This window comes from Chlamydotis macqueenii, chromosome 1 (genome assembly GCF_036417535.1).
Source record: "Chlamydotis macqueenii isolate bChlMac1 chromosome 1, bChlMac1.mat, whole genome shotgun sequence".
Taxonomy (NCBI): Eukaryota; Metazoa; Chordata; class Aves; order Otidiformes; family Otididae; genus Chlamydotis; species Chlamydotis macqueenii.
In genome coordinates, this window is record NC_141556.1 from 191,657,182 (window position 1) to 191,684,988 (window position 27,807).

General features: G+C 42.6%; 2 protein-coding genes across 3 annotated transcripts in view; one reads left to right on the forward strand and one right to left on the reverse strand.

Annotated features, from left to right (window-relative positions):
* The first annotated feature begins 6,469 nt into the window (after positions 1–6,469).
* N4BP2L1 (NEDD4 binding protein 2 like 1) lies at positions 6,470–22,297 on the forward strand. 2 transcript variants are annotated; one of them, XM_086771998.1, is made up of 6 exons: positions 6,470–6,853; positions 16,337–16,461; positions 17,292–17,380; positions 18,588–18,664; positions 19,744–20,007; positions 20,324–22,297. In XM_086771998.1, exons 1-5 carry the CDS (start codon positions 6,732–6,734, stop codon positions 19,970–19,972), a joined length of 642 nt encoding a protein of 213 aa, XP_086628124.1. In that variant the 5' UTR covers positions 6,470–6,731; the 3' UTR covers positions 19,973–20,007; positions 20,324–22,297. The 2 variants fall into 2 exon arrangements, with proteins under 2 accessions (XP_086628124.1, XP_086628123.1); XM_086771997.1 differs by having other exon boundaries at positions 19,744–22,297.
* Positions 22,298–22,353: 56 nt separating this feature from the next.
* BRCA2 (BRCA2 DNA repair associated) overlaps positions 22,354–27,807 on the reverse strand; it is a 43,656-nt gene continuing 38,202 nt past the window's right edge. Inside the window, exons 21-26 of the mRNA XM_086742127.1 lie at positions 26,754–26,955; positions 26,406–26,572; positions 26,176–26,311; positions 25,174–25,430; positions 24,282–24,434; positions 22,354–22,992 (exon numbers count right to left, since the gene is read on the reverse strand). Of these exons, the coding sequence (XP_086598253.1) occupies positions 22,354–22,992; positions 24,282–24,434; positions 25,174–25,430; positions 26,176–26,311; positions 26,406–26,572; positions 26,754–26,955 (1,554 nt within the window). The remainder of the gene's footprint in view (positions 22,993–24,281; positions 24,435–25,173; positions 25,431–26,175; positions 26,312–26,405; positions 26,573–26,753; positions 26,956–27,807) is intronic.

Here is a 27,807-nt window from a genome sequence, read left to right on the forward strand (position 1 = left end):
AAACCCTACCCCAGTTTATCAACTCCACACTCGCTAGCTGACATAAGGCTCTAATTTAAGTGGCTAACCCCACAGGAAACAAATGGATTGTTTTCTGCTGGGCTGGCGAGTTTAGATAGGCCTGTGTAAGGTCCAGCTCAGTGCCGAAGCTGGGGCCAGGGAGCAGACGGGGCCGTGCTGCCGTGGATGCAAGGCGGAGGATGTGCAGGGCTTCCTTCTTGGGTGGCACTTAGCTCCGGTACCAGGGACCACATATTCTGCAACCATACCTGCCAACGAGACTGCTTTTAAGCTTATACAAATGTTAGGATGTTAATCTTTTTCTTTTTGCTTTTCACATACTTAAAAAAAAAAAAGCATCTCTCAAGAGTTTTCAGTCAAGTCATGCTCGCTGTCAGGCACAATGGGCAACACAGACCCACGACCAAACCCCACTTTAGTATTCTAGCAGTCCTCTGAAGTCCACCTGTGTAGGCACTGTAAAAGGCAGGTGAGTTTTTCTGGTCAACGGTGCCCCTGGGTTTTCATTCTCTTCTAGTTGCTGCGTAAAGCAGACTTGCCAAGAGTGATGTCCCAGAGTGGCCGTAAAACTGTTCGAGTGAACAACTATAAACGTTGAGATGGATTTGATTTCATCAAATGTTGGGGGGGGGGACGGGGACGGGGAAAGTAAGAAAACTGAGGCATTCCTACCAAAAGATTTTTTTTTTAAATCACAGAAAATAAAGAGAGCTAATATAATCATTTCAGTCCCTTTAGATTTGAGAGTAAATTAAGCATTACTGGCCAAGTGCAACTTAATCTGTTAGCCAGATGATCATGCTTCTGTATTCGTATCATGTAAGGGTGTTTTTATTCAAATGGGAGAGTGAATAGTCATGGTGTTTCTCTGTGAAAACACAGGGTTAATCTCAAATTTTTGTGAGAGGTCCTTATTGCAGCATTGGCAGCACATCAGTATTTGTTCTGGAGATTAAGCAAGAGATCCTGAATTTAAAAATGCTGAGATCAGTGAAAACAGCATTATTTGAGGGCCTAGAAGTTCTCCTTAGACCAGGACTTCCCAGTGCCAGGTGGTCTATAAATGCAGAGCAAGACAATAAAACCCAATGTCAGTTTAAGGATTTATCTGCAGAAATACTGCAAAATAAAAGCTGGCATGTTTGGTTTTGAAGCATAGCAGTCACTTTCATAGAATCATAGAACAGTTTGGGTTGGAAGGGACCTTTAAAAGTCATCCAGTCCAAGCCCCCTGCAAAGAGCAGGGACATCTCCAACCAGATCAGGTTGCTCAGAGCCTGGCCTTGAATGTTTCCAGGGATGGTGCATCCACCACCTCTCTGGGCAACCTGTTCCAGTGTTCCACCACCCTCACTGTAAAAATTATTTTCCTAATATCTAGTCTAAATCTACCTCCCTCTATTTTAAAACCATTACCCCTCGTCCTATCACAACAGGTCCTGCTAAAGAGTTTCTTCTCATCTCTCCTGTAGGCCCCCTTGAGGAACTGGAAGACCGCTATCAGGTCTCTCCAGAGCCTCCTCTTCTCCAGGCTGAACAGCCCCAACTCTCTCAGCCTGTCCTCATAAGAGAGGTGCTCCAGCCCTCTGATCATCTTCGTGGCCCTCCTCTGGACCTTCTCCAACTGGTCCATGTCCTTCTTATGTTTGGGGCTCCAGACCTGGACACAGTACTCCAAGCGGGGTCCCACCAGAGCAGAGTAGAGGGACAGAATCCCCTCCCTCGACCTGCTGGCTATGCTTCTTTTGAAGCAGCCCAAGATGCGGTTGGCTTTGGGGTCTGCAAGCGGACATTGACAGCTCATGTCCAGCTTTTTGTCCACCAGCACCCCCAAGTCCTTCTCTGCAGGGCTGCTTTCAGCCCCTTCATCCACCAGCCTGTGTTGATACCTAGGGTACTTTGCAGTATCTCCCTGCAGGGACACTTCCTCTGTGACAGCCCAGTAGGGTTGTGATTTTGATGAGACAAATCTCTTGATGACATGCATTATCACTCCTCCTTTCCCTGGCTGCGCTATTCCCGTCACTCCCCTTTCCAGGACATGGTGCTTCCGCAGTCAGAGGGTAAGGCAGTTCAACTCTATCATCCAATGCATGAAGGCATCCAAAAAGTTTTCAGGCTGGACCATCGAGCTGAAACAAATTGTCTTAGAGCCGTGCAAGCAGCAGGACATGGGCAAAGGAGCAGGAACACATAGCGGAGACAGGCAGGACTGTCTTTTGGCTAGCATGAAAAAAATTAATCCAGAAGATACAAAGCAAACTAAAGGAGTCTTCCAGTAGTGCCACAGAAAATACCATCCCATAGCCAAATCTCTTCCAGTTGCTACTTTGATACAATAATAATTTAAAAAAAATTATCTGTCCTTTGACATTTAACTATTAATTTTAAACAAAATGAAGCAAGAAAAAGTGTACAGAATTAGGACCAGAAAACCTCACGTGCCTTTTTACAGTGCTTACCAGGAAATTTACTTAAGCAAAGAGTATAATTACCAGGGGGAGTAAGAGCTTCCCAGAACAGTGATTTTGGAGCTCTCAGAAAAAGAGAACTCTGTAACTTGGAGGCCTCTGGGATCCTGAGTGAATATAACACAGGAAAAAATTGGCAGCATAACAAAACAATTATGAGGTGTATCTATGCTATAGTAGTATTGGTTGAACGGCTATTCATTATCTAGTGCTTGTGATGTGTAGAGAAAAAAAAAATATTCCACTTCCTTCTTCTCCTTATTTTTCAGCATTGAGATAGATAGGTCCTTACTGTCTCTAGTTTTGACATCCAAGTTTTCTTCTGTTCCTTTTTCATTCTCCTGGCATTTTTAAATTTTCCCTTTGCTTTCCATCATCTGCTTCCTTTCCATTCTTTTTAACATTTTAAACAAATAACCAACAGCTGAGTATGAGAAAGAAAGAGACTTTAAAAAATATCAGACAGGTGAACTCTTCTCAGTCTGTGGGGAGGATTTGCAACTGTTAAAGTCTTTCTACAGTCTGTGCTGTTGTGGTATTTCAGCAGAATATCTTTTGTTTGTTTGTTTGTTTCAGAAACATCTCACTTCCACCATGGAAGGACTTCAGTTGGCCAGCAAGGATTTTAAATGTGAGGAAGAAAATAACCACTGTCGATTTTTGCCGTGAATCTTTGGTCATCTTCCCCCCCACCCCACTCCCTCGCAGCCCCCCTGCTATCAACCTCTCTGTCCATGTAATAAAAATAGAAATTGAGATAACTTAATTGTGTGTGGCAAAAGGTCACTTTCTGCAGCTGTTTGTACTGAGAAGGTATAAATCCCATCCTCGAGCGTGGTACAAAGAGACTGAGAGTGGAGACCAGTCAGCAGAAAAGAGGTGTCTCTTGGCATGAGGTGTGAGCTTCAGGCTCTGGTACCGAGTTCACTTGTGTCAGGACGCCAGATGTTGCCACATGAACTGGCAGTGATGCCCACCTGCAGGAAAAGGTGCCTGGTTTTGTGTCATACTCTACTTCTGCCTGCTCTTACCTTTCATCCTGCCACTCATAATTACACCCCGGTCTCTTTACAATGTGAAGCAGACAGTTGCTCCTAGTCTTTAATCCACAGATGCATAACTTACCTTGTTTTCTCCTGAAACCAGGCTTAACTGTTCCCTCTGATGAGACTCATTGAGGACCACAGAAATAAGGAGAAAATTTCACTGTAGAACCGATTAAAACACATTGGAGGAAAGATGCATATGGTTTGTGGTAGATTGATAAGACCTATACCTAACACTGGTAACCAGTGATTTGATGGGGTTTTTTTTTGGTAGTATTCCTTTTACCATTTTTTACTTAAAATTCTTATGATGCAAGAAGAAATTTAAACTGAAAGCAGTTATCTCCTTTTTTCTGTCTATTTTTTTTTTTTTAATATATTGGGGGTTTCCTTCAAAATTAAGTGTGGTGTTTATTCCCTACCTAGTAGTGACCTTACTATTAAGAATTCTGTTCCTGAGGAAATAATCCCAGCTACACAAGTTGAGTGCTGATTTCCTGAGGAGATGAGCAGCAGGAATTGATGAACCTTTGACAGTAAAATCTAAAATTTTGCTCATATAAATGTCTATGTAAGGCCACACAGGTATCAGAAAAGTTGGAAATATTTCCAAATATAGAGTAAGCTGAATTACACTGATGATGAATCTAATCCCAAGTTTTTAAACACATCTTCTTGGGTTCTTTCCAAGGCATGACTGGATCCATCTATGTTCTTCTTTTTTTTTTTTTTTTTTTTTTTTTTTGTGAACGCTGTAAACACGGCACAGCTTCTACACCAGATCTCTGTTGCTTTTGTGGAGAAGCCCAAAATTGCCCTGATGTCTTGCTGTAGTTCATAAAATGCTGTGATGTGTTCTGTGCATCTGTCTTTAAAGTGGTGCTTGTGGTGCCTGGAAACGGAGTGCTCTGGGTTGACCCAGTTCATGATGCCAAGATGGCCGGCACTTTTACCTGCAGAAGGACACGAGGGTAACCACAAATGGGAAGAGGAAAGCAGAAAGCAGGAGGTGCGGTTTGATGGACCAGAAAGAGAAGGAGCCGTTGGGGATAGAAGGATCATGAAAGATTGCTATTTATGAGAAAAATCAGGAGTGCTTGCTGAAATAGCAAGTAACAAAAGTGAGACAGGCAATGAAGAATGGAGGGAGGTGAGAGGACAAATCAAAAGACACCTAATTAACTTGATTATTAAGGAAAATTAATTTAACTAGAAAGAGCAACCTTTGTCAATTATGAGATAAATTGTCACACACAAGGGTGGAAATTTCTTTGTAGTGAGAGGGGGAGTGACAGAAAAGTTAACTCGTTTATGGTGAAAAGGGTGAGAAAAGATCAATGAGAAGAGGAGAAGCAAGGAAGATTAGGTTGTGTGTATTTGTAAGAAATAATATTTCCCACTTCCATGGCTTCCAGATTCACCATATTTATCCATTTATTCATTCATCTCCTCTTCCTCATCTTTCTCTGCACCCCGCAGCAGCTGAAGAGCCAGTACCTGACTGCAGTCGTGCTGAAGATCCACCGTGGTCTAACTTGCCGGTGCATCCCCCATTCTCCACTTAAACAAATACTACATATACATGTAAGCAGTTGAAGATGTATATATTTCTAAATTAATGTTGTACCATTGGCAAAATTTACTGTCTGCACTTTATTTCATGCATTTCTCATGAGCATGTGTGACTTTCCTTTCCTTGGTTGGAAATGTGCTGCTCTACTGCCAGCAGAGTATTATGCAAAATGTGATGGGGAGGAGGAAGGCAATTCATGCTGGCCACAACGGCAGCTTTGGGCTTACCTGAGGTACCAGTGGCAAAATAAAATTTAGTTTGATTTTAAGACAGTGCCACTCAAAGGTTGATATTTTCTTCCTACTTTTATTTATTGAGAGAGAAATCTGAATGCCTATATTTTCTGCTACTGAATACTGACCTTCCAGGATGTTTAAAATAAAAAGTTTTCAAAATCTCACAGTATTCTTGTATGGACAAAAGCTGTTTCATCTTTTAGTAGGGTGTTGACAGTTTGTTTCCTTTTTTTTTAAAAAAAAAAAACCTGATATCTTTGAATTTCAAGTTTATGTGTCTTATTTCATGCTACTTTTTTCCCCACTTGATTAACCTAGCATTGGTGTGCCACATCCAAGGGAGGCGAGCCTTCTCCCAGCACGTCAATGCTCTCTTTAGTGGTATTTGCAAACTCTTAAGCCTAAAGCTGCAGTGGGTTAATTCAACGGCATTGTGTCCCTGTGGCATGTCTGAGGGTGGCTTCTAACCAACCTGGGCTTGATGCTGTGTGACGCTCTGAGAGTGTGGTACCACATCAATTCTTTTTGGTTTAACTGGAAACCATCCTCCCTTTCTTTGGTATCTGTAGTGGTCAAGTTGAAGCAGGCCAGGCTTTCTGTAGGGGAAACAAATCTTGTTAAACTTCCTCTAGTTTCTCATGTGAAAATGTGTTTGAAAAAAAGTGAAGTTGGTGTAGTGAGTGTGACAGCCAGGGTCACTACAGCAGTTACTACATGTTATGTAGCTACATCTGCTTGGAATCCTTGCTGGGTTTTTTGTTTGTTTGTTTGGTGGTTTTTTTTTTTTTTTCTTTCCCTGAGGAAAAGGGTGTTGACTCCAATAGCTCCATCACTGTCAAATAAGGAGGGGGGGAAGACCAGTCGGTATGTGGGGTATCTCCCCTCCTCTGCCGTGATGCCATGGTTCCCTTTCTGGGATGCCCCGCAGTTCACAGAACATACGGGCAGCAGGGGGGGGGGGGGGGGGGGGGGGCGGTTGGGGCTGAGTATTTTCAGCGCTGGCTCTCCTGTCGTTGAGAAGCTGGAGATTAATCTTGATTTTCAGTAATTAAACACGGCATCTGGGCCTCGCGTTCCGGGTGGTGCGCTAGTTCCGGGTTTGCTGTGTGAGCCGCAGACGCCTGTCCTTCCCTGCAGATTTTTATAGCAGCTTTCATTTTCACAGGGAAGAAGCTGCCAAACCGTCCCTCTCCGCTGAGGGAGGCGAGCTCCCGCCCGCTTCGTGCCCGCTGTAGCGGCCCCCCCGGGGCCTGGGCCTGGGCCGAGCTCCGCAGCGGCATCCCCGGGCCCCCGCATCCCCGCGCCCCCGCATCCCCGCGCCCCCCGCCGCCACGGGCCGACCCCGGCCGTTCCCGGCGCCACCCCCGGCCCGGGCCGCGGGGGGATGGAGGAGCAGCTGCTCCGCGCCCTGGGGGGGCTCAGCCTGCAGCCCCCGCGGCGCCGCTTCGGCGGGAGGCTGGTGCTGCTGCGGGGGCTGCCGGGCTCCGGGAAGAGCACCCTGGCCAGGTAAGGCCGCGGATCCGGACCCCTCTGCCTGCGGCGGCGGTGGTGACGGGTCGGTCTTCCTCGTCCGGCGTCCCCGGAATGGAAGCTCCCTCCCGGGTTCAGGGAGCCCTCTGCCCGCCCGGCTCCCGCTCCGGAGCGGAGAAGGGGAAATAGTTCGCTGCAAGCCACCATGAGAAGGCTGAGAATCCAGTTTTCTGACTCGGGAGGAGAGTGGGGGTCCCGCAGGAGTGTTGAGTAAACACAGCCGTTTGGAAACCTCCTCTGTCTTCGGAAATGGCCAGAGCTCTATTGCCTCAGCCACCTGTTGTGGTAGGATGAGGCGTCATGGTTTTCACACTAGAAAATAATAGAATCACACTGGCTATAAGGAGTAAATGTTTTATAGTGAGGGTGGTGCGGCACTGAAACAGGTGGCTCGGAGAGGTGGTTGGTGCCCCATCCCTGGAAACATTCAAGGCCAGGTTGGACAGGGCTCTGATCTGGTCTGGAGCCCCAAACATAAGAAGGATGTAGGCCTGTTGGAGAGGGTCCAGAGGAGAGCCACGGAGATGGTCAGAGGGCTGGAGCACCTCTCCTATGAGGACAGGCTGAGAGAGTTGGGGCTGTTCAGCCTGGAGAAGAGAAGTCTCCGGGGAGACCTTATAGTGGTCTTCCAGTACCTAAAGGGGGCCTACAGGAAAGACAGGGAGAAACTGCAGCAGGGCCTGCTGTGATAGGACAAGGGGTAATGGTTTTAAAATAGAGGGAGGTAGATTTAGATTGGATATTAGGAAAACAATTTTTACAGTGAGGGTGGTGGAACACTGGAACAGGTTGCCCAGAGAGGTGGTGGATGCCCCATCCCTGGAAACATTCAAGGCCAGGTTGGACGGGGCTCTGAGCAACCTGATCTAGTCAGAGATGTCCCTGCTCTTTGCAGGGGTCTTGGACTGGATGACCTTTAAAGGTGCCTTCCAACCCAAACCGTTCTATGATTCTATGACCTGTAGCTGGTTTACGGATGTACTGCCTGTAGGTGTGTTTGTTGTTATGAGTGAACAGTACCAAACGTCATGCTTCTAGTAAGGTGGACTGATTGCCCAAGCCAAGGTAGTTGTTGTTTCTTCTCTGAAAAGTGCCAGGCTAGTGCCTTTTTTTTCTGTGGTTACAAACACAGTAAGATACTTCCTCTCTGACTGGAAAAATAGACAACTCTGACTTCTGTTTTCATGATGTACTGCACTCCTCATCTAAGCCATAGTGGTCTATAAAATGGGAAGAGGAGACTTCCACTCTCCAACAGCTCCAAGACAGATTAAGAACTAGGTGGAAAAACCCAGAGGGGAGTGCTGGGAGACAGCACCATGCTTGGCATGATGCAGTGTAGCCGTAATCTGGTGTCACGAAATCTTAGAATCGGAATAGTTTGGGTTGGAAGGGACCTTTAGAGGTCATCTAGTCCAACCCCCCTGCAAGGAGCAGGGACATCTCCAACTAGGTCAGGTTGCTCAGAGCCCCGTCCAACCTGGCCTTGAATGTTTCCAGGGATGGGGCATCAACCACCTCTCTGAGCAACCTCTTCCTGTGTTCCACCACCCTCAGTGTAAAATCTCATGGTCTGGAATCTCACAGCTCCCAGTGACGCCCACTCTCCCTCATAAGGGGAGCATTCGCTGTCATCTTCCTCTGCGCGGTTAAGGAACCTGTGCTGGGATCACAGGAAGGGCTCTGCCGTGAAATGTGTCAGCACTAAGCTGTGTGAGACGCTGGGTTAACCTGCTGTTTCCTTTTTTTGGTACAGTCCTTCCTGTTTCACTGTGCCTTCTGCCTTATAGGAATTCTGGAAGACCACATTCTGTAATGAACAGCCAAATACTGTGTTTTTAGTGACACCCAAAATACACGTACCTCCCTAAAGAGATCGTGTAAGGGCAGACCGCTTCTCCTTTGGGTCTCCTTATAGTGCAATCAGAATGTAACAATTTAGGGCCATATTCTCAGCCAGTGAAAATAGCTGACTCACCTGTTTTTTAGGTCAAAACACAAGATTAATTATTAATGACAGATTTACAAAATCAATTTTAGGTATTGTTTTAGTGTCCTGTGAGTTGACTGTTTGAGGAGCTGATTCTGTTTCTGGCAAATAATTGTGTCGTTGCATTTGGCCATTCAGCAGTACACAGATCAAAGGGTAGCTGTAAAAACTGCATTTAGTACCTCTGCATTGACTCTGTCCAGATTATGAAAGGACTGTGCCAAGGGAATTCTGAGATTTGCTAGTCCTACATTGTGTACTTTTGATGTTGGTAAACAATGTGCTAAGCAGAGCAATGGCTGCAGAAAATTACTGCAGTGAAGCTCAGTGCAAGATCCTACTGGAGGAGGAAAGTAATATTTATTTGCAAAATCTTTGGTAAGCTCATTTTATCAATTCAAATTCTTTCTCTCAGATTTTATTCACTCACATCATCACACCCAAATACTTGTAGGCCCCGAGATGTATATGCGTAGGTGGTCTGCCCAAAATCAGAGAGGACAAGGACCTTCAGCTGTCCCATCCTCACTTCTCTTCTGGATTCCTCTCAGTTGGTGGTGACAGGGTGGGATTTGGGCAGGTCTGCTGTGCCATCTTGCAGCCAGTAGTTTCTATGCCGCCATCTGTTTGCTTCCGAATTTTGCTTACTTGGCACTCTGTGAATCTTAGGTAGAGTTTTTTTTTTTTTCCCCATTATTTTCATTTTCCCATTTTGGGTGTCTTTTCAGCCACAGCTTCTCCCCCTTTTGGAAGAAGGGGAAGAGGGAAGGTGTGTACGGTCCTGTGTGACCCAGTAGCCATCCTTCGGCTCTCAGAGCATGGGTCGTCTAGCAGCAACTCATCCCTGCTGGGGCTCAGCAGAGCCCTGGCCTTTGGGGAGTGTGGAAATGGCACCTTTCCCAGTTTTATTGCTGTTAACGACACTCTTGGTTGTCAGTGTCTGCTGTTGTTTTAGCCTTTGCTCTGTGGTTTCTTCTGGTGCTTTCACACACACCTCCATTCATTCATTCTTTGTATCAGCCAGTATTTCTGTTACAACTTGTGTTTACAGTGCTCAGAAGTGTCAGGAACTGTGAATGTTATCACAACATGGCAACTCACTCATAGCTCCAGCAGAAAGGCCTCTTTTCAGTTCATCACATAATCCTAGGAACAACCTTGGATCCATGACTCATTTCCCTCACCCTTCAGTGTCACCCAGTACCACTTGGATACAACTTTGTAAGATTTAGTTATGGCATCTTTGTTAAAATTATTCCCCATCCCAGTTGCTCCCCCAGCGCAGAGCAGCACATTGGCACAGATTGGTTCAGGTCTGGTTTTTGGCTTCTGGTAGAGACAGCGAAGGATCCACCTGTGATATATTGAATAGCCAGGGCAGAATGAAGAGTTGGTCTGCTCGCCACCAAGCTCAAAGCCTTTCCAATTGCTTTGCTGTTGAGAATATGCTTCGCTGGACTGCCTATTTCAGGTGACCCTAACCAGTTCCCTCTAATACATGTCACCACCAGCAGAAGTGTGTGGAAGAGGGGTACCTGGGAGTTGCATCTCCAGTAGCCTCCATCAGGTGTGTGTAACCTTTCTCCTGAATGCATTCCCCCGAGCTTCGTAGTACAGATTTCATGATCAGACCAAGCCAACTGCTAAGAAACAGTTATCTGAGGTGCAGTGGCAGGTATAGCTTCCAAAAATGCCTCCAGAAAATCAAATGGGCTGCATACAAGCTCATACCTGCTTCCCCAGCTGACTCTTTATGGCCCAGTAGCTGTATTTCCAGCTCTTCTACAGTGTATCACTCTGATCCACAGCTCGTGTAACATGTCACCCTCTGTCTAGCAGTTTTGCTTAAGCACTAGGTTGGGCATGATCAAACATGTAACTTTTCAGCCACCACTGTTGATTTATCTGGAAGGGTGTTTGTTCTTGTGCGTCTGTATGAAGCACAGAGGGAGCAATTTTCCAGAACAGAAGGGAAAAAAATGCATTGGCATTGAGGCATCACTGCTTGGCGTAATCTGTCTCTTCTCCAGTTCTCTGCTGGTTTTCCCCAGTTTGTCCCAGCACCTCCAGCCCTGGGCCGGCCCCACCACCGTTACCAGCAGCCCAGCCCCGCTGCAGGCTTGCAGCTTGGCCAGGGTTCATGGACTTTGCTTCTTAGCTCGGCAGCTCCTGCATCCAGGTGGCAATGCGTTGTAAACGTTTACCTTTGTATAAAATGGCTTCAGGTGATTCTTCTGAATTTATCTCCATATTTATCAAATATGACGTGCAGCCCGTTGCTTTACAAAATACAGCCGCGGCTCTAACACCCGCCATGGGCTGGCAGGCTCCCGCCGGGACAAAGTCCTCAGGACACTAGTTGTTAAAACACAGCAGGCAGCTGATAGTGCTGGGCATGTGCTCCCGATCTCACAGTTCTGATTTTCTGCTGGAACTAAATGCCACGGGAATGCTGTGTGTTGGGAACAGCGATCCAAGCAAGTGGTTGCATGTGGTGTCAATACGTACATGTTCTGATTACACTGGGAGTAGACTGAGAACTTACTGGCTCTGAGGTTTGCCCAACATGCTGTTCTGTTGCCTTCTGAGCACTGAAAATGTTCCTTCCAATCTGCTTACTAGGCTCAAATCAGAAATTAATTTATTTTCATATTTTCTGATGGAAAAAATGTGACAGCCTATGAAATACAGATTTTTTTTTTTTTATCTCCAATGGCATCACTAGTGATCATGGAGGCTTCTCCCAAGTACTCTACTGTGTCCAGCTAGTTGAAACCCTGAATAATTATTTTGTTGTCTATATAGACAGTTAAAATCTGAATTGATTGTTTGAAAGCACTGAAGATGCTTTTTAGGAAAAAGACAACTTAAAACCAGCATAAATCATGGGAACAGATCTTCAGATGAGTAACGCAGGAGACTCTGAAACCACCTGTCTATTCACTGAGGCAGTTGTTACGATGCTACTGTGGTCAAACAGAACCACAGTTGTATTTTCAACAGAAAAATTCTCTATTTTTCATCACAGCACCCATCATGAACCTGACCAGGGTGAGACAGCAGGTGAGTGTGCACCAACAGTAGCCAAGATGCCACATCATTCGGAAGCATCCTTGCTACTTGGGCTGCCAGTGGGATTGGTGTGGGCAGACAGTGAAGCTTGTGCCTCTGCACAGCTTTGTGTTTCCAGGGGTTTATCAGCTCCCACGCCCTACTGTTAGATAGATGAAGTCTGCTGCTGTTGTGTCAGAGCTGAAGAGCAGAAGCATCTGAAAGCTTTTTTTTCCCAAACTGTATCAGCCAATCTGACGAGGTGCAGTAACTGATGTGGAAATCTACTTCGCCTTGCAGAAGGGGGAAAAAGAGTTTGGGGAGATTTATTGCCAGCAGAGGAGACATCCCCCTTTTTCTTCTTATTTTCTGATCCTTCGTATTTTCTGAAACAGCAGCAAACTTTTCTTTAGCAAGATACAGAGCATACCATATTTTGTATCTACTGCAAGACAGAGAGCTGTAACGCCGTGCAATTAAATGTCCCAAGTACGCAAATTAATACCGAACCTTTGACAGATACTGCTTATCACAATGCAGCGCTTCAAGTTCAGTGGCTTTTTGAAAAAAATGCAACCATAGCTCATATGTACTCTTTGATCTGGCAAAGAGATTTCATTTGTCTTTTCCTCTGTGCTTTACACTTACTGATCTAATAGCATGGGTAATTTTCTTTTTACAGTGCTGCTTGAAATTTATTAATTTATAACACTGGTCACAAGTCCTCCCATTTTGCACAGCTGGTGTATATTTTGCTAAAATATAGGCATTTTTATTGCGTACAGTGATGAGGCACCTGACATGATTATAAAACTTTTCTTCTGAACCAACTTGTGGCCCTGTGCAGATCACAGGAGGCTTATTTCTCAAGGAACGTACGAAAGACGTTTGGGTGCCCTTTGAAATTGTAAGGGACAGAAGAAACAGGATGTGTGTCAGCTTCACGAGCAATAGGGGATTACAGAAAATGGTTGTAAACTTCAGGGTCAATTTGGTTGTTTTAGAAAGCTGAAAGTTAAAAATAGCAAAATAAGCAGAAAGTGAAACATCTTCTTTTTCCCAGTTAATGTTTTCTTATGTTGCTGTTAGTACGAGTTTGTTTGGTATGAATATAGCAAATGTGACAGTAATTCATAGTTCTTACCACTTTTTTGTGACATATTTTTCCTCCTTTGACGCACAAGTTTTATCTACTTTAATTACCATGATATGAGGGTAATAGGCTGGGTTTACAAATGATCATATACTACTTAGATTGCTTAGAGGATCAATATCAAAGCTGTCATGCAAGTGTGCATCTATGTGTGAAAATTTAGTAAGGTATGTGCTAAGAAAATAATTTTTAAAATTTGCACTGATTGAGAACATTTTTAAAGGAAACATTGAGCAAGAAAAAATAATCTTGAGATCTTGTATTAATATGTATGGGTGTATCAGTAGTTGAAGGGATGACGTGTTTTAGCAGAGTCAGTTTTTTAGAGAAGAGATTGCGATGCAGACAGGTAAAGCAGTGGCAAAGGTGAGGTACTGACTTACAGTGAGAGCTGAACACATCAGTTTATCAGCACAAGAGCAACCAGATAAGCATTAGCTGCTCCCATGCTTTTTGTGATAAGAATTCTTTGCCTGGGCCCAATATTAAAGCAAAAGTAATTTGACTGCTAACAGTTTGCAACATGACTTTTGTTAGATCTGTTTGCCCAGCAGTAATTAGGTGAAGAAAACATGTATTTGGAGCTAGAAGATCATGGCCTGTAGGTGCTAAATGATACGTAACAGTGGTTGCAGCCCAGTCCTGCCCAGGCTGTCAGAAGTCTCTGCTCTCTGGGGCGGTTGCTACCACAAAATAATATTAATTAATCAGCGGATGGTAGAAGTTATGGTGGAGGCAGAACAAAGTCAGAAGCTGACCTCTGTTCAGCTAAATGCAACGTGCAAGCCTAGTGAAGAATTGCTGCTAGCTGGCAGTTGAGGGTAAAATTGGTAAGTGAATGGTTAGGACAGAGCTAGAGAGGACAGAATTAAGCCTTTTCTGTGTGTCTGTTTTTTTGCCGATAACCTAGAGGCACCTTTTCCCTTGCTGTTGCTCAATTAGATAAGACATTGAGAAATAGTTGTTTTGCAGCTTACGGAGATGGAAGAGAAGCATTTTATCAAGGAAGCTGAAATGAGCCCTGAGGACTGGAGACGCTGTGTGGTGTGAGATAGCAGGGCAGCAGCAGTCATGTCTGAGAGGCATGAGGTGTCTGGATTTGCCTTACTTTATTTTCCAGTGACATTTTGGGCTTTAGGGAGATAGAGAGCAGTGAGATGATGCCATGGGCTCTCCTTGACTTCTTGGAGAGACTCCCTCCCCTCCTCAACAGTCCCTTGATTGAAACAAGTAGGCAATTCTGTCGATGGAGGTCGGTGACAAGTGGTGTCCCTCAAGACACCACTGGGACCGGTACTGTTTAACATCTTCATCAGTGACATGGACAGTGGGATCGAGTGCAGCTTCAGCAAGTTTGCAGACAACACCAAGCTGTGTGGTGCAGTTGACACGCCTGAGGGACGGGATGCCATCCAGAGAGACCGGGACAAAGTCGAGAAGTGGGCCCATGCAAACCTTATGAGATTCAATAAGACCAAGTGGAAGGTTCTGTGCCTGGGTCAGGGCAACGCCTGGTGTTAACACAGGCTGGGGGATGAGGGGATTGAAAGCAGCCTTACAGAGAAGGACTTGGGGGTACTGGTGGACAAAATGCTGGACATGAGCCAGCATTGCACACTCGCAGCCCAGAAAGCCAACCGCATCCTGGGCTGCATCAAGAGGAATGTGGCCAGCAGGTCGAGGGAGGTGATTCTTGCCCCTGTACTCTGCTCTCCTGAGACCCCACCTGTAGTACTGTGTCCAGCTCTGGGGCCCTCAGCATAAGAAGGACATGGACCAGTGGAGTGGGTCCAGAGGAGGGCCACGAAGATGATTAGAGGACTGGAGCATCTCTATGAGGACCGGCTGAGAGAGTTGGGGCTGTTCAGCCTGGAGAAGAGAAGGCTCTGGGGAGACCTTATAGCAGCCTTCCAGTAGCTAAAGGGGGCCTACAGGAAAGATGGAGATAAAATTTTTAGCAGCAATAGGACAAGGGGTAATGGTTTTAAACTAGAAGAGGGTAGATTCAGACTAGATATAAGGAAGAATTTTTTTTATGATGAGGGTGGTGGAACACTGGAACAGGTTGCTCGGAGAGATGGTTGATGCCCATCCTTGGAAACATTCAAGGCCAGGTTGGATGGGGCTCTGTGCAACCTTATCTGGTTGGAGATGTCCCTGCTCACTGCAGGGGAGTTGCACTAGATGATCTTTAAAGGTCCCTTCCAACTCAAACCATTCTATGCTTCTATGATGATTCAGATGTAAGTCTGGATTACACACAGATGGGAACACAATTTTACATTAAGATTATCTTTTTTTTTTTTTTTTTAATCCTTTCTAAGGACTGGCAGAGGAACGCTTCACATTTCAGCCACCACATAAGCCAGCACTTCCCCTCCTAGAGCCAGTCACTGTCTGTGAGGCAGCTGGTCAGCGTATGGCAGGACACGCGTCCACCCTCCATGGGCGGTGGGTGTGAATGAGCATCCCTGTGAGACACATATCAGTGTGAAGAGAAGGGAAATGGCCCTCCACCACGGACCACAGGGGACTGGTTTTGTGGATCTGTTGCATTTGGGGCTGCCAATCCACGCGGTTGGGGATTTGTTTATAAAACATGTTTAAAAGCTGAAAATAAATTAAAATGATTCAACTCTACTAAAGGAGGATGAAGTAAAACAGGAACAAGTGAAAAGCAGAAGGAACCATAACATTGCAAGACATAATAAGAAATATGACCAATCACTCAGCTATTTGTTTGCAAATTAAAAAAAAAAAAAAGTGCGATGTGCTGTGTGGCCAAAAAAAAAACAAACCCCAAGACATACTGATGGTAATAGAGACCATCTTTACTAAATGACAAATCATTCCTCCTAGTTATCGTTAAAAAAATCTCTCTGCAGCAAAACTCCCATGATCAAGTTGTCTTTTGAGAGTAACTTCCCTAGGATTAGCAGGTTGAGGGTATTTTTTTTTTTTATTTACAGTTGTACCTTCTCAGAGAGCTCAGAAAGAAAACTGAGTGCATTACTATGATTAAAGACTCCTGTTGGCGTTTCTCTGCTTATTAAAGAAATCAAGGCCATGCCTTTAAGCTCCATTCCTTTCCTCCTATGTGGCCATCTACAGATTGCGTTATTCCAGATGCTTTAAGCTGGGGTTTTTCAAATGAAGCACTGTGGGTATTTGCAGAGCATTCATATGGCTCTTGATTGAATGTTCTCTATTAAAGGCATGCGTTAGCATATATTAATCCCTCTTTCATCTTTTTTTTTTTTTCCAGACAACTGAAACGTGACCATCCCAGTGCTGTCATTCTTAGTACTGATGACTTTTTCATTGAAGATGGTGTATACGTGTTTGAGCCTGAGTTCCTAGAGGATGCACACAAATGGAACCGAAAAAGAGGTCCATCCATTAAATCCATCCCAGGTTTTGCAGAATAGTTGTGCTTTTCAGTCTGTCTTTAAACTTAGCCCTCCAAAATAAAATGTCTCACAGTGGTGTCATACACTGCAGTTCATGGGGTACTCGTTAAAAAAGAAATGCATTTGCCACTTCTGATTTTACTTCTTCTGACTTATAAGAGAGAAATTTATGAATAAGAAAATGTTAGTGATTGATAGGTATTGTTTTAAAAGTAAAATGGTGACTATGAGATAGCACTGGTGAAGCTTGGTAACAGCAGGTGGTACGCAATACCAGCCCAGTAGCACCTCAGGGCGGCTCTGTGCACCCCGAGACTGCAACACCTTGGATGTCTGGGCTGACTTGAAAGGGGGTGTTATGGGGGAACTTAGTGATAGCTAGGAGGAAAACTTGCAAACCTAATTATAAGTTTGAGAATGAAACAACCCATGTCTACTTCAAAGAGCAAAATGTAACATGCTTTTGTGTCTGTGCTCTGGACTCATTTCTAGCAATGGCAAACACTTTGACCTCATATAATGAGGATTTTTTGCAAATAAAAGTCAATTTTTAGCTGTTGTGAAAAAAATAATGCTGTGAGAGCATCAGATCTCAGTGCTGAGCACAGCCAGCAGCTCCATCACCTCTGCCAGGAGAGCACCTGCGGGCACTGACCTCTGCTCCCGTTTGGATGATAGCTGCAAATCCAAGCCTGGTGGGGAACCAAGCGTGCTAGCTGTGGGCAAAGAGAGGACGCTTTGGGGCTAGTAAGACCTGGCTCAGTCTGTTATTTAATACATTTTAGCGTTACTTAATGTGTTACATTACAGCACACAAGGCAATGAAGAATGGGAAAAGCCCGATTATTATTGATAATACCAACATCCATGCTTGGGAAATGAAGCCGTATGTGATGATGGTAGGGAAAGCTCTGATTTGTTGCTTTTATATGCTCAGCTGTGACATTTAAGAGGTGATCTGACTGAAATGGTTCAAAATAATTACTTCAGTTTTCCTTTGGTCCTCTAATTATGGTTAATGATTGATACTGTGAAGAAGTAGAGAAAGAGGTGCCAGTGTAGTTGTTTTATCTAGTCAGATAAATACCTCAGTGAAGGCAAAATTACTTGAAAAGATTAACAGTCTTTGAACTTGTCCTGTAATTTCTTGGCAATCAAGATGTTGTCCCCTTCCCCAGTAGTGACACGAATTAAACAGTTCCCAAACTACTCATTGACAAATGTATCAAGATACAACTTACAGTTTTAGTTTGAGTTGTAAAAAATACACCATAAAGAGTCTTCGAAGACACACTGGTGTCTCTTGCCAGGAGTTCTGGCAGGGACAGCAATGTTTTTCGCACAGTTTCATAATGTGGCCTATCTGCTAATATTACAGTCATGCTTGTGCGCAGTTCTTGGGTTATGGTCTTGTCAGTTAAGAAATTTGGGTCTAAGTATTGCTTGTACAGGCACACAAAAGAGGCAGGAATTAATAGTGGTCTGGAAAGCCTGGACTACCACTCCAGGAGCAGTTGTGGATGCTTGTGAGCAACTAGGAAGCAAGTAGAGAGCACAGCCAGAGGTGGACAAGATGTAAAAACGTCAGCAGATTTCCCTGCCTCCTTTCCCCCAAATCAAAACCCAAAAGCAATCAATAATTGTATTAAATTAATATGTATATTTGTGTGTATATATATGTGTGTGTATGTACACACACAAATATGTTGCTTTACGTTGAAAAAATATTGAAGCCTGTAGACTCAGTGGCTGGAAATAGCATGACTGGTAGATGCTGACCTCACACTCCCAGAAGCTCCAGATTGGCTCTTGAGTCATCTGTGACTTCCAGAGAGGTCAAGTGCCAGGATGCTGTTGCTGTGGGGCACAGGGATGAGGGGCAATGCTGAAGCAAGTTTTGCTGGGAGACCCAAATTCTTTGATGTAGAGGAAATGAACTAGCTGGGACTCAGATCAGCACCTTGATGGGAGTCATGGTTGTCTTCCCCTCTTGGCTCCTGGTACATGTGATACATCTTTTAGTCAGGTAGAATCTCAGGAGGTCTGGCAGATGGCTACTCTGGAGCTCAGCAGCCATACATCTAAAACTTCTATGTCCTTCTTCAGGCACGTGAACATAGGTATGAAGTTATATTCCGAGAACCAGATACACCCTGGAAGTTTAATGTTCAAGAACTGGCAAGGTACATCTTTTTCTCTTTGATATAGTAGACAGCTTCTTATTTTACTGCTGTGCTCTGAGAAAGGTCAGCACTCTTCTGCTTCATATACTATAAAAAAGTAGCCTAGTAAATGACAACAGAAGGATTCTTGTGGAAAATTTGCTATTACTCAGTACCTGGTCTGCAGTGAATTCAGCCCTGAAAGAGCCTGACTGTGCTGAAGTGAGTCAGGCAGTAGAAAAAGCAGCCCCCCATGAAGTGTGTATTTATACTGCAAGCTGCTTGTAGGAGGAACTCAAATTCTGTCACCTTAGTTCCACCAGGGAAAAACCATGTTGAGCAATGCAGGATTTGCACACCACAAGGCTTGGAAAATACAGATGCAGGACAAAGTTAGATTCTATTATGTTGTGTGTAATAGAGCTAAATAGCAAAACCAAATATATTCAGGGTTTGCAAATGTCAGACAAGCAGAAACTCCTAGTGGTCTTTGGAAAAACAGTCTGCACTAATGTGTTGCGGGACTGCAGCTGTTTCTGGTCTGTCCAGAAAGCCCTGCATGTTTGAGCATCCTGTTCCCCTCCCTCTCAAACTTGTCATTTACAAATCTGTCCTTGAGCCTGAGCCACATCAGGTACGCTTTTTCCCCACTTGCGCTCAGACAAAGCAACAACATTTTTTTCACCTCTGTACTTGATGAGTCAGTGCCTGGGCTATCTACAGCCCTCGTCTGCGTTTCTCCTGATGTATACAAGCTCACACCGAGGCTAACAAGTTGTTAGCGCTAAAACCCAGCAATACTTATATAAAATAATACACAGGTCTTCTACATAGCTCTTTCATTTCAAAGCATTTGTCTAATGTCTTATGTCCTGGCTGCCCACAAAAATACTTGCGTTGCATTTTTCAGCAGTCATAATAATATTTTTAAGAAGTAGGTGGAAGCGAACAACCATTTGGTGAAAAAGGGCATGAAATAGATCAGTGGGGACATAAACCGTTACCCAGAACATGCCAGGAACCTTAGCAAGAAGCTCAAGGTAATCTCTAATACACGGGTAGCTAAATACTTGTATTTTCTGTTCATGTTGACTCTACAGAAGAAATATCCATCATGTCCCTCGACAAAAGATACAACGGATGAAAGAAGAATACGAGCACAATGTTACCTTCCACAGTGTTCTTCAATCTGAGAAACCAAGCAGAGATGAGAGAAGCTCCAGTGGACCAAATGCAGCTTATGGCATGGGTGCCCATTCCAGCCCCCCTCCAGCCTTCCGAAACAGGAGACCTCACGTGGCACGTACACACAACATGCCATTTAACTGAAGAGGTGGATTCTTCAGTGTGTTTTAATTAGCAGGGTATAAAAGTCTCTAGTTTTACATTTTTATTCTAAACTGGTTTTTATTCTTCTATTTTTGTACTACATTTCTAAATTACTTTTATTCCTTACAAATCTTTAAATGTCACTGCGTTATGATCTCAGCGCCACATGACTGATCTAAGAGCACTATCCCCAGTACAAACTGTTCCCTCTCGTCTCCCTTCCTCCACAAAAATCCGTTCAAGCTTACGGTGAAATTTACTGGCTGTGCCACATGCTTTTTGAGTCTTTTTTCTGCATCATGCTGTGCCACTAATAGAGGACAATAATTATTCCTAAATTCTTTCTTTCAGGCCATGTGACCAATTCCTTCTCCATGCAGTTGCCATTTCTTGCCATTTTAATACTTTATATCTGGCTGTATAACCTTTTTGTATGTTCCCACTCCATCTTGCCTAGAGCATCACTGCTAGCTTTGAGAGAGGCAAAATGAATGGTGGAAAATGCAGCAGATGATTGTAGCAAGATTTGATGCTCTTCCCTATCTACACCTCTGCTGCTGGGATTCATGCTGGTCTTACCTCAGCTCTGTCACAGCCAAACAGCTTCTCCAGCCTGGAGGTGAAACACTTGGACACACCAAACCGAGCCCTTTATCTTGCCAAGTCATAGGAGTTCAACTGATCCTGAGATGAGTCTGTATACAGAGGCTCCTAAAAGGAAATGTTACTGTTAGGCTAGTGCTTGTTAACTTCTAAGTAGGAACAGGGCTACAGGAGCAGCTCTGAATAGCTGAAGCTACCGAATACCCAAACTAACTCAGAAGTACAAAATAATGAATTAAAAAAGAAGAAAATACATTCTTGTAAGGGGAGAAACCAACTCTTTCCACCACTAAGTGCTGAGAAGCCACTGACTGATGGATGAGAAAAGCAGCTGTCCTGCAGTAGTTTTATCCATATTGTTAAATTCTGCTGATTACGTCCTCATCAAGAAGCCTCATAAAACATTTTTAAAACTCAGCATTTGTGATGGCAATTTTTTTTTAAGTAGGTGTGGATTATTAGGCTGTGCTCGTAGAACAGGACAGTAGTGAGTTATTTTGCAATAAGAAATTAAGACAGCTCACATTGGACATTAAGAAATACGGGTATAGCTGCTATTTGTCTAGCAGTTCAGCAGACAGAGAAGAATAAGAAGTATAAAGAAATAGGTCTTTTCTGGGCAAAGGCCAAGCTGTCTTCAGGACACAGCAGATGTACAAGATGAATTGCGTTTTCTACTCAAGCTGCATTTAAAGCAGCAGTATCATCATTGTAAATAATTGTGAACTAGGGGGCCTAGGGAACCTGGCTCTGCAGTATTGCACAAAAGTTTACGGAACTATTGGCAAGCTTGTGTCAGCCCATTACAGCTCTCCAGTCCTGCTACAATGTCCAGCTTGGTCACAGGAGCCACTCTCAGTTCAGCACTTCAGCCCAGTGAATGGCACAGGACCTCTGAAAGGTTGCAGAGTGGGAGCTGGTGGTCTCAGTTTTGAAACACCCTCCCTTTCTTTGACCCATGCCTGGTGGGAAGCAGCAGAGCAAGGGGCAGCATGACAACAAATGAGCTAAAATGTGGAGTTGCCAGGAGGTCTAGCAGGACTGTTTCTCTCTGAAGAGAAGAAAAACCAGTTCCGAGAAGCTTCACCTGTTGAAATTAATGAGAAGAAAGTAATGAATTCAGCCAGTAACTCACTCCCAGCAGAAAGATCTCGTGACAAAATCAAAGAAAAATCTGATTATCCTTCATGATGCTGTGGCCTCAAGTGCTTCATTAAGGAGGAAATGAAACAATGACCAAGGATCTGTCATTAATACCTTTGTATGGCATTTTGCTATGAATCAAATAAGCACAGCTGTTCTCAAACTCTTTTAGTGCTATATGGAAGGTTTGAGGGGAAAAGTACAAGAACTATGGCAGAATTACAAAGCAATATTTCAGAATTAAAGTGTTATGTTTGGTAACAATGAACTTAGAGAATTGTTTATTTTGCCCTGTGCTACTACTTCTGACAGCCAAACAACGCTTCTACTAGTACAGAGGGTAACTGCACTGATTGCTTTAGACTGAAAGAAGGATCCTGCTGTAATTTAAGAACACATCAGAATCTAAGCAATATCTTATAAAATGTCATCAAACCTTCAGCCATACTGATGCTATTGTACGATACATGTTTGTGTGAGCAATCTGTAATTACTCAATCCAAATTATTTTGCAGATGAAATGTCATGAGTCTGGTTTTTTTGTAATATAGCTTTATTAAATACAATCTGAATTTAATGTACAAAGTGTAAAAATCTCTTGAATTTGAAATACATACAATACTGTACACGTGCATTTAGTAGCATTTTCGGGGTTTTTGTCTTTGTGGCATTCTGCGGGCTGGTACCAAGTCCTCAGGGTCCTTTGTTTCTTTCTCAAGAGCCTCAGCTACTCCAGCACTGCTTTTTGATGAGTTACTTGGTTCCCCAGTAGACCTGGAACTATTTTTGGGTGAAAGATCATCAGATAAGTTAGTAGCTATTGTACTCCTGTTTTCATTTACATAATCAATCTTCTTTTCTTCTGGTAAATTATTCATGAGTGCTTGTGTATTAATCATTGCAAGTTCTTCATCAGCAATCAGGTCATTTGCAGGAAGATGGACAGTTTCTCTCAATTTTCTACAGGGAGTGACAGGACCAATACTCTGATTTGTTTCTTTTGATGACTTGCCACGCTGTAAACCCAAACTTCGTGGAGGCTGAAATGCTTTTTTTAAAGAGGGAGAAATAATTGAACAGATGGGGGTCAGTGGTGGAGGCGCAGGTATGCAACTGAGGAAATCCATCGCTTTTCTCTTTTTGCTGTTTTTGGGATGGTCTTCATTATTTGTAGCAGATAAAGGCGTTTTTGATGACCCTTGTGCGACAAGTTTTGTATTTGGTGTGCTAGTTGACAAAGGGCTTGGATGCTTTATTTCAGTTTTAGAAGAGATCTAGTTAAAAAGAGATAAGTTTTACGTTGAATAGCATGTCTTATTTCATTAACTTCCTCAATTACTGCCACAAGACAGGGCAGCAAAAACTAATACACAAAAATGCTATGTCATCATTCATGTCCAATTTAGTTTGATATCTTCTGATGGTGACTCATAGTACTCTTTCGAGTATTGATGCTTGATAAATCACTGTTTACATGTACATTAAGACAACACATTTACATTCTGTTTCTGAGATTTAAGCTAAATACATGGGAATTTTTCTGTGCCAGATGTAAGAAATCAAAGCACTTGTAAAAAGGAGTTAAGTCTACTGCACTGGATATATCCTCAACAGGTTGTTAAATAGGGAAAAACGAGGGAAAAAATAAGAAAAAAGGTATAGAATTTAGACCAAAAAACTTGAAGATAACAATATACACAAGACAGACATTACACAGCAGATAATTCAAACACACGCTTAACTTAAGAATACCTTCAATGTCTAATTTGTTTTAACTTGATTGATATATTTAATAACCAGGTATAAACTAAACCTTCAGAGTTAAATATTAACACTCTCTCTGAAATGGAAAAGGATGCCTTACAAGCTTAAATTTAGTCCACAGGAACTGATCTCACATCAGGGTGTTTCCACCTTGCAACTAGTGGCAGGAAAAATTTTTGTTGTGACTGCGCTCAGTACTCCACATCAGGAACAACTTGCCACCAGCAGCCTTCATGGGAAACTTCAGTACTATTTAACTAAATTTTTGTCAAGATATATTTTATATAAAATGTAAACATTTACTAAGTGATACCTCTTCCGTTTTAAATCCTGAAAATAGTGAACAATATCTAGAAAAAAAAAGACCAGGAGGTAAATTCTCTGAGCAAGGTTAGGAACTGCAGAATGAAAGAAAAATTTACAGATCAAGATTTTTCCTCCCAGTGACATCCATGTCGGCTAGTTTTCACAATGGGACCAAGGAAGCAATAAATCACCTATAGGGAAAAGATGATTCAGTTCATATAAAATTCAGAATATTTAAAATATGCTGTGAAAACACAGGCCACAAGGGGAGGTTTTCATGTACTGCTTGGAGGAAGAATAGTCTCACAGTTCCTCCTGGGGAATAATCCTAAACCCACACAGAGCTTCTAATCAGCTTGCACTGCACTGATGGGAATGTATAGAGCAGACTGAGAACTGAGACCATTCACCACAGCTATAAGGATAAAACATGCTTATATCCTTGCTGTATGTACTGTCAGGATACACACACTATTAATTACAAGAAGCTTACCAAACTTTTATCTTCTGCATAAAGCCCTGAGTTGCAGGGAGGAGAAAGGCATTCCACGCCACATCTTTCACTTAAACTGGGTGGAAGCGAGAGATTTCTGTGTAGCAAATTCATCAATTTACTTTCTGCATCAGAGCAAAAGGAGGCCACATTCTATAAAGGAGAACAGATTACAATGCAGAATAGTTGTTTTTCAAATTGTTCAAGTACTATATGCTCACAAACAAAGTATTTAGGACTTTATTTTCCCATCATAATCCCACTAGAAGTTTATTTTATATCAAACCAACAACTTGGAAGACTGCTGCACTTCCCGTGGAGGGAAATACCATACCTTCCTTTTATTATTAACAAGAAAAAAAATCCTTTTGTATTTAAACTTATTTTTCAGTAAGAAGTGAGAACATATGACCGAGACACATTAGTTAGCACAGCTAAAAAAATTGACATAATAAATAAATTAAATCAACAATCCAATACTGAATTTGTTAAACTGAGTAAGACAGTACATTTCAACTTTTAAAAGGCTAGAGCCAAACTGTCCATGACACGTACAACTGTCCCTGTTGACAGGTACAATATTTTTTGCTAGCCAGAGAAGATTCTGCGGCACATCCTAAAGACAGTGTTGGTTGAGCTGACTTAAAAAAAAAAACCAACAAAAAAAACCAAAAAAACCCAAAACAACTAAAAACATTCAGCAGGTGATATGGAGAGTCCTCCAGGAAAAGTGCATTAACACCTTATTCTATCTCCCAGAAAATCTCCTCAAATTCAACATTATGGGCATTACTCATTTTAAAGATTTATTAGTACTAGCAGACTTTTTGGTGAAGAATTTAAGAAAGCAGAAACTAAAATTAATCACTAAACTAAAAATCTACAGATTTACCTCTATTGTATGTCTTAGTTCATTAACCTTCTTTTGAAGATAGTTTTCCTTTGGACTGGCTGAGAATACAGAAAGATCTCCAGCCAACAGCACAGGAATTTCTGATCTGAACTCAGAGTGCCACTGAAGGTTGCTTGCAGAAATGAAGGAACAGCGGACAACTATATCTTCAATAGCAAAGTGTCTAAGATCTGTCCAGATCTTTACTGCCACCAAATTATAGCTTTCATCAGATAAGTACACCATAGTAGTGAAACCTAAAAGCAAGAAAAAAAGTCTGAATTAAGCCTTAAACATTTAAGTAAAGGTTGATAGTAGTAGTGAAACCTAAAAGCAAGAAAAAAGTCTGAATTAAGCCTTAAACATTTAAGTAAAGGTTGATTACAGCAATTTCTATTTATAAAAAAGTGACACATCTTGAAAGAGAATTGATAAATATAACATGGTAGCCTGTCTGCATGGTAACATTGTAGATGCATAGTAACATGGGTTTGATACTTCATTCATATTCTAGCTATCTCCCTTCTGGTTACAGAAAACAACTCAATGTCTGTGTTCCAGTGCTTAAAAAATAAACATACTCATATGATGCTTTTCCTTTTTATTTATTAGGTTATGCACCTGTCCCTACCCATGAGCTCCAATGCCTGGGTTCTACTCACTCCATGACACAGTACACAAAAGAGGAAGCTCACGTCCATGCACGATGCCACTTCTGCACGTGCTGAGCACAGATCTGAGAACTTACATCCACTATTTATGGAAACAACTAAAGAAAAGCTTCTCTTGAGCTTAGATCCTCCCTTACTAAGTTCTTCCTGAGCTAATAAGCAAAGACAGATTTTCATTAGGAAAACAGAATTATCTGCCAGCATGTCATGATGATATTAGCAGTTTTTACAGGCCTGAGATGGAGGCACAATACCAAGATCATTTTGACTTGTAAAACAAAAAAATTAGTGGTTACTCAATGGGAGGACATGAATGTGGTCCACAACATACCTGTTCTGCTAACAGAAACTACAACACCGACTAAATCAACTTCAGCACACGGTGGCTGAAAAGAAGGATCCGACAAACTGCTGAATTTTACAGCCTTTCTTGGAAAGAAAATCTGTACCAACATCTCCTGTGATGCCTGAAGAAACACAAAATTTTAAAGTATTTACAACACACTTATATAGACTGTGATACATTTTAATGGTACATCTTTATGCAGTTAAAGCACTTACTGAGAGTTGCAGATACTGAGTTTTCTTTGTTGCTGTCAATTGTATGTTAGTTGAGTCTGATCGTGCTTTGGACTGGGATGTTGACAGCTGGTAGATTCTGTACCGACTGCCTTCCTTTAGCAACGAACAAACATCTAGCAGTGGGCGCCATATGCTCAGTATCACTCCTAACAATATCAGATTGAGATGTATTAGGTGTGCAATACTAATTTGAAGGCTTTTAAAGAAAATGAATCCACAATGCTCCCTCCCACGCAAAAGCCCTAAACGAAAACCAAATAAAACTGTAAATAGTAACATGCAAGCTAGAATATTGTTGGGAATCACTATAATTTTACAAGTACTAACCTTTATGTTTTTCTTGCTTTCTGTAGTCTACCACAGATAATTTCCATACAGTAGACACATCTCTCTTAGAACAACCTTTTGCTTCTTGTTCTGCTGACTCTAAAGCCTTCTTGAATTCTTCCTGTATCCGAGTTTGTTTTTTATCATTCATCAACTGCCTGTGAGCATTCAAAGCTTTTAATTGGTCTTCACTGAGATATCCCTGTAACCGAGAGAAAACACCTTCAGTATATTTTTTATTAATTAAAAAAAAAACCTGTTGAGATTTTTAGATACATTCTTAAGTGTTTGTCTGTTACAAGCAATTTATTGTTCAACTGATACACTACTAGGACTGAAGTAAGGTATGTTGACACAACAGGAGTCACCAGTCTTGACCGGTACTCAGCTGGTGCTCCCTTGTGTAAGTATTATATTACACACTGTTCTTATGTGATGATTAGTGAGAAGCCTGCTTAAGAGTGCATAACTAAGGTGAATATGTAATGTAACAGGCATGCTTGCCTGTTTCATAAGAAGAAATATTAGAGAAAAAAATCTGTAGGAAGAAAAGAAGAGTTGTACCTCTCAGCAGGCTGCTATCTCTGAGCTGAACCAGTGATTTACACTAAAATGCATCAGGAGTGTTACCTTTCTGACCAAGCCTTCAAGATCCAGCTGCCTTTACGTGTAGCATCACAGATATGTGTGAGATTTATCAAATAAAGTCACAGATCGTATGATTTTATGACAGTCAAGGACCCTGACTTGCAAAAGGCAAGGCATGTGTTTAATTTCTAATAACTAGCAGGGACTAATCACTTGCATCTTTATTAACAAAGGCATAAACACTTAAAAGTTGTGATTGAACTGGAACAGGGAATGAAGAGAACAATGACAATATAATCATTCAAACACTTCAGCAAACAGCATACAAGAATAAGCCTGTGAAACTCAAGACCTGTGAGATGCATTTAGTCTTCATATATGCCAGACAAAGCAAAGTAATAAAATTACAAGAAACATTAACTTTTAATTGTGCTATATCCTGGGGTTTTATATCAAGACAAAATAG

What these genes read in the sequence shown, in the direction of transcription:
- N4BP2L1 (XM_086771997.1), top strand. Translation starts at nt 6,732, where the DNA reads ATGGAGGAGCAGCTGCTCCGCGCCCTGGGGGGGCTCAGCCTGCAGCCC. An exon ending in TGAAGCCGTATGTGATGATG is followed by an intron (nt 17,381 to 18,587) that starts GTAGGGAAAGCT and finishes GTCCTTCTTCAG; the next exon opens with GCACGTGAACATAGGTATGA. An exon ending in AATGTTCAAGAACTGGCAAG is followed by an intron (nt 18,665 to 19,743) that starts GTACATCTTTTT and finishes TTGACTCTACAG; the next exon opens with AAGAAATATCCATCATGTCC.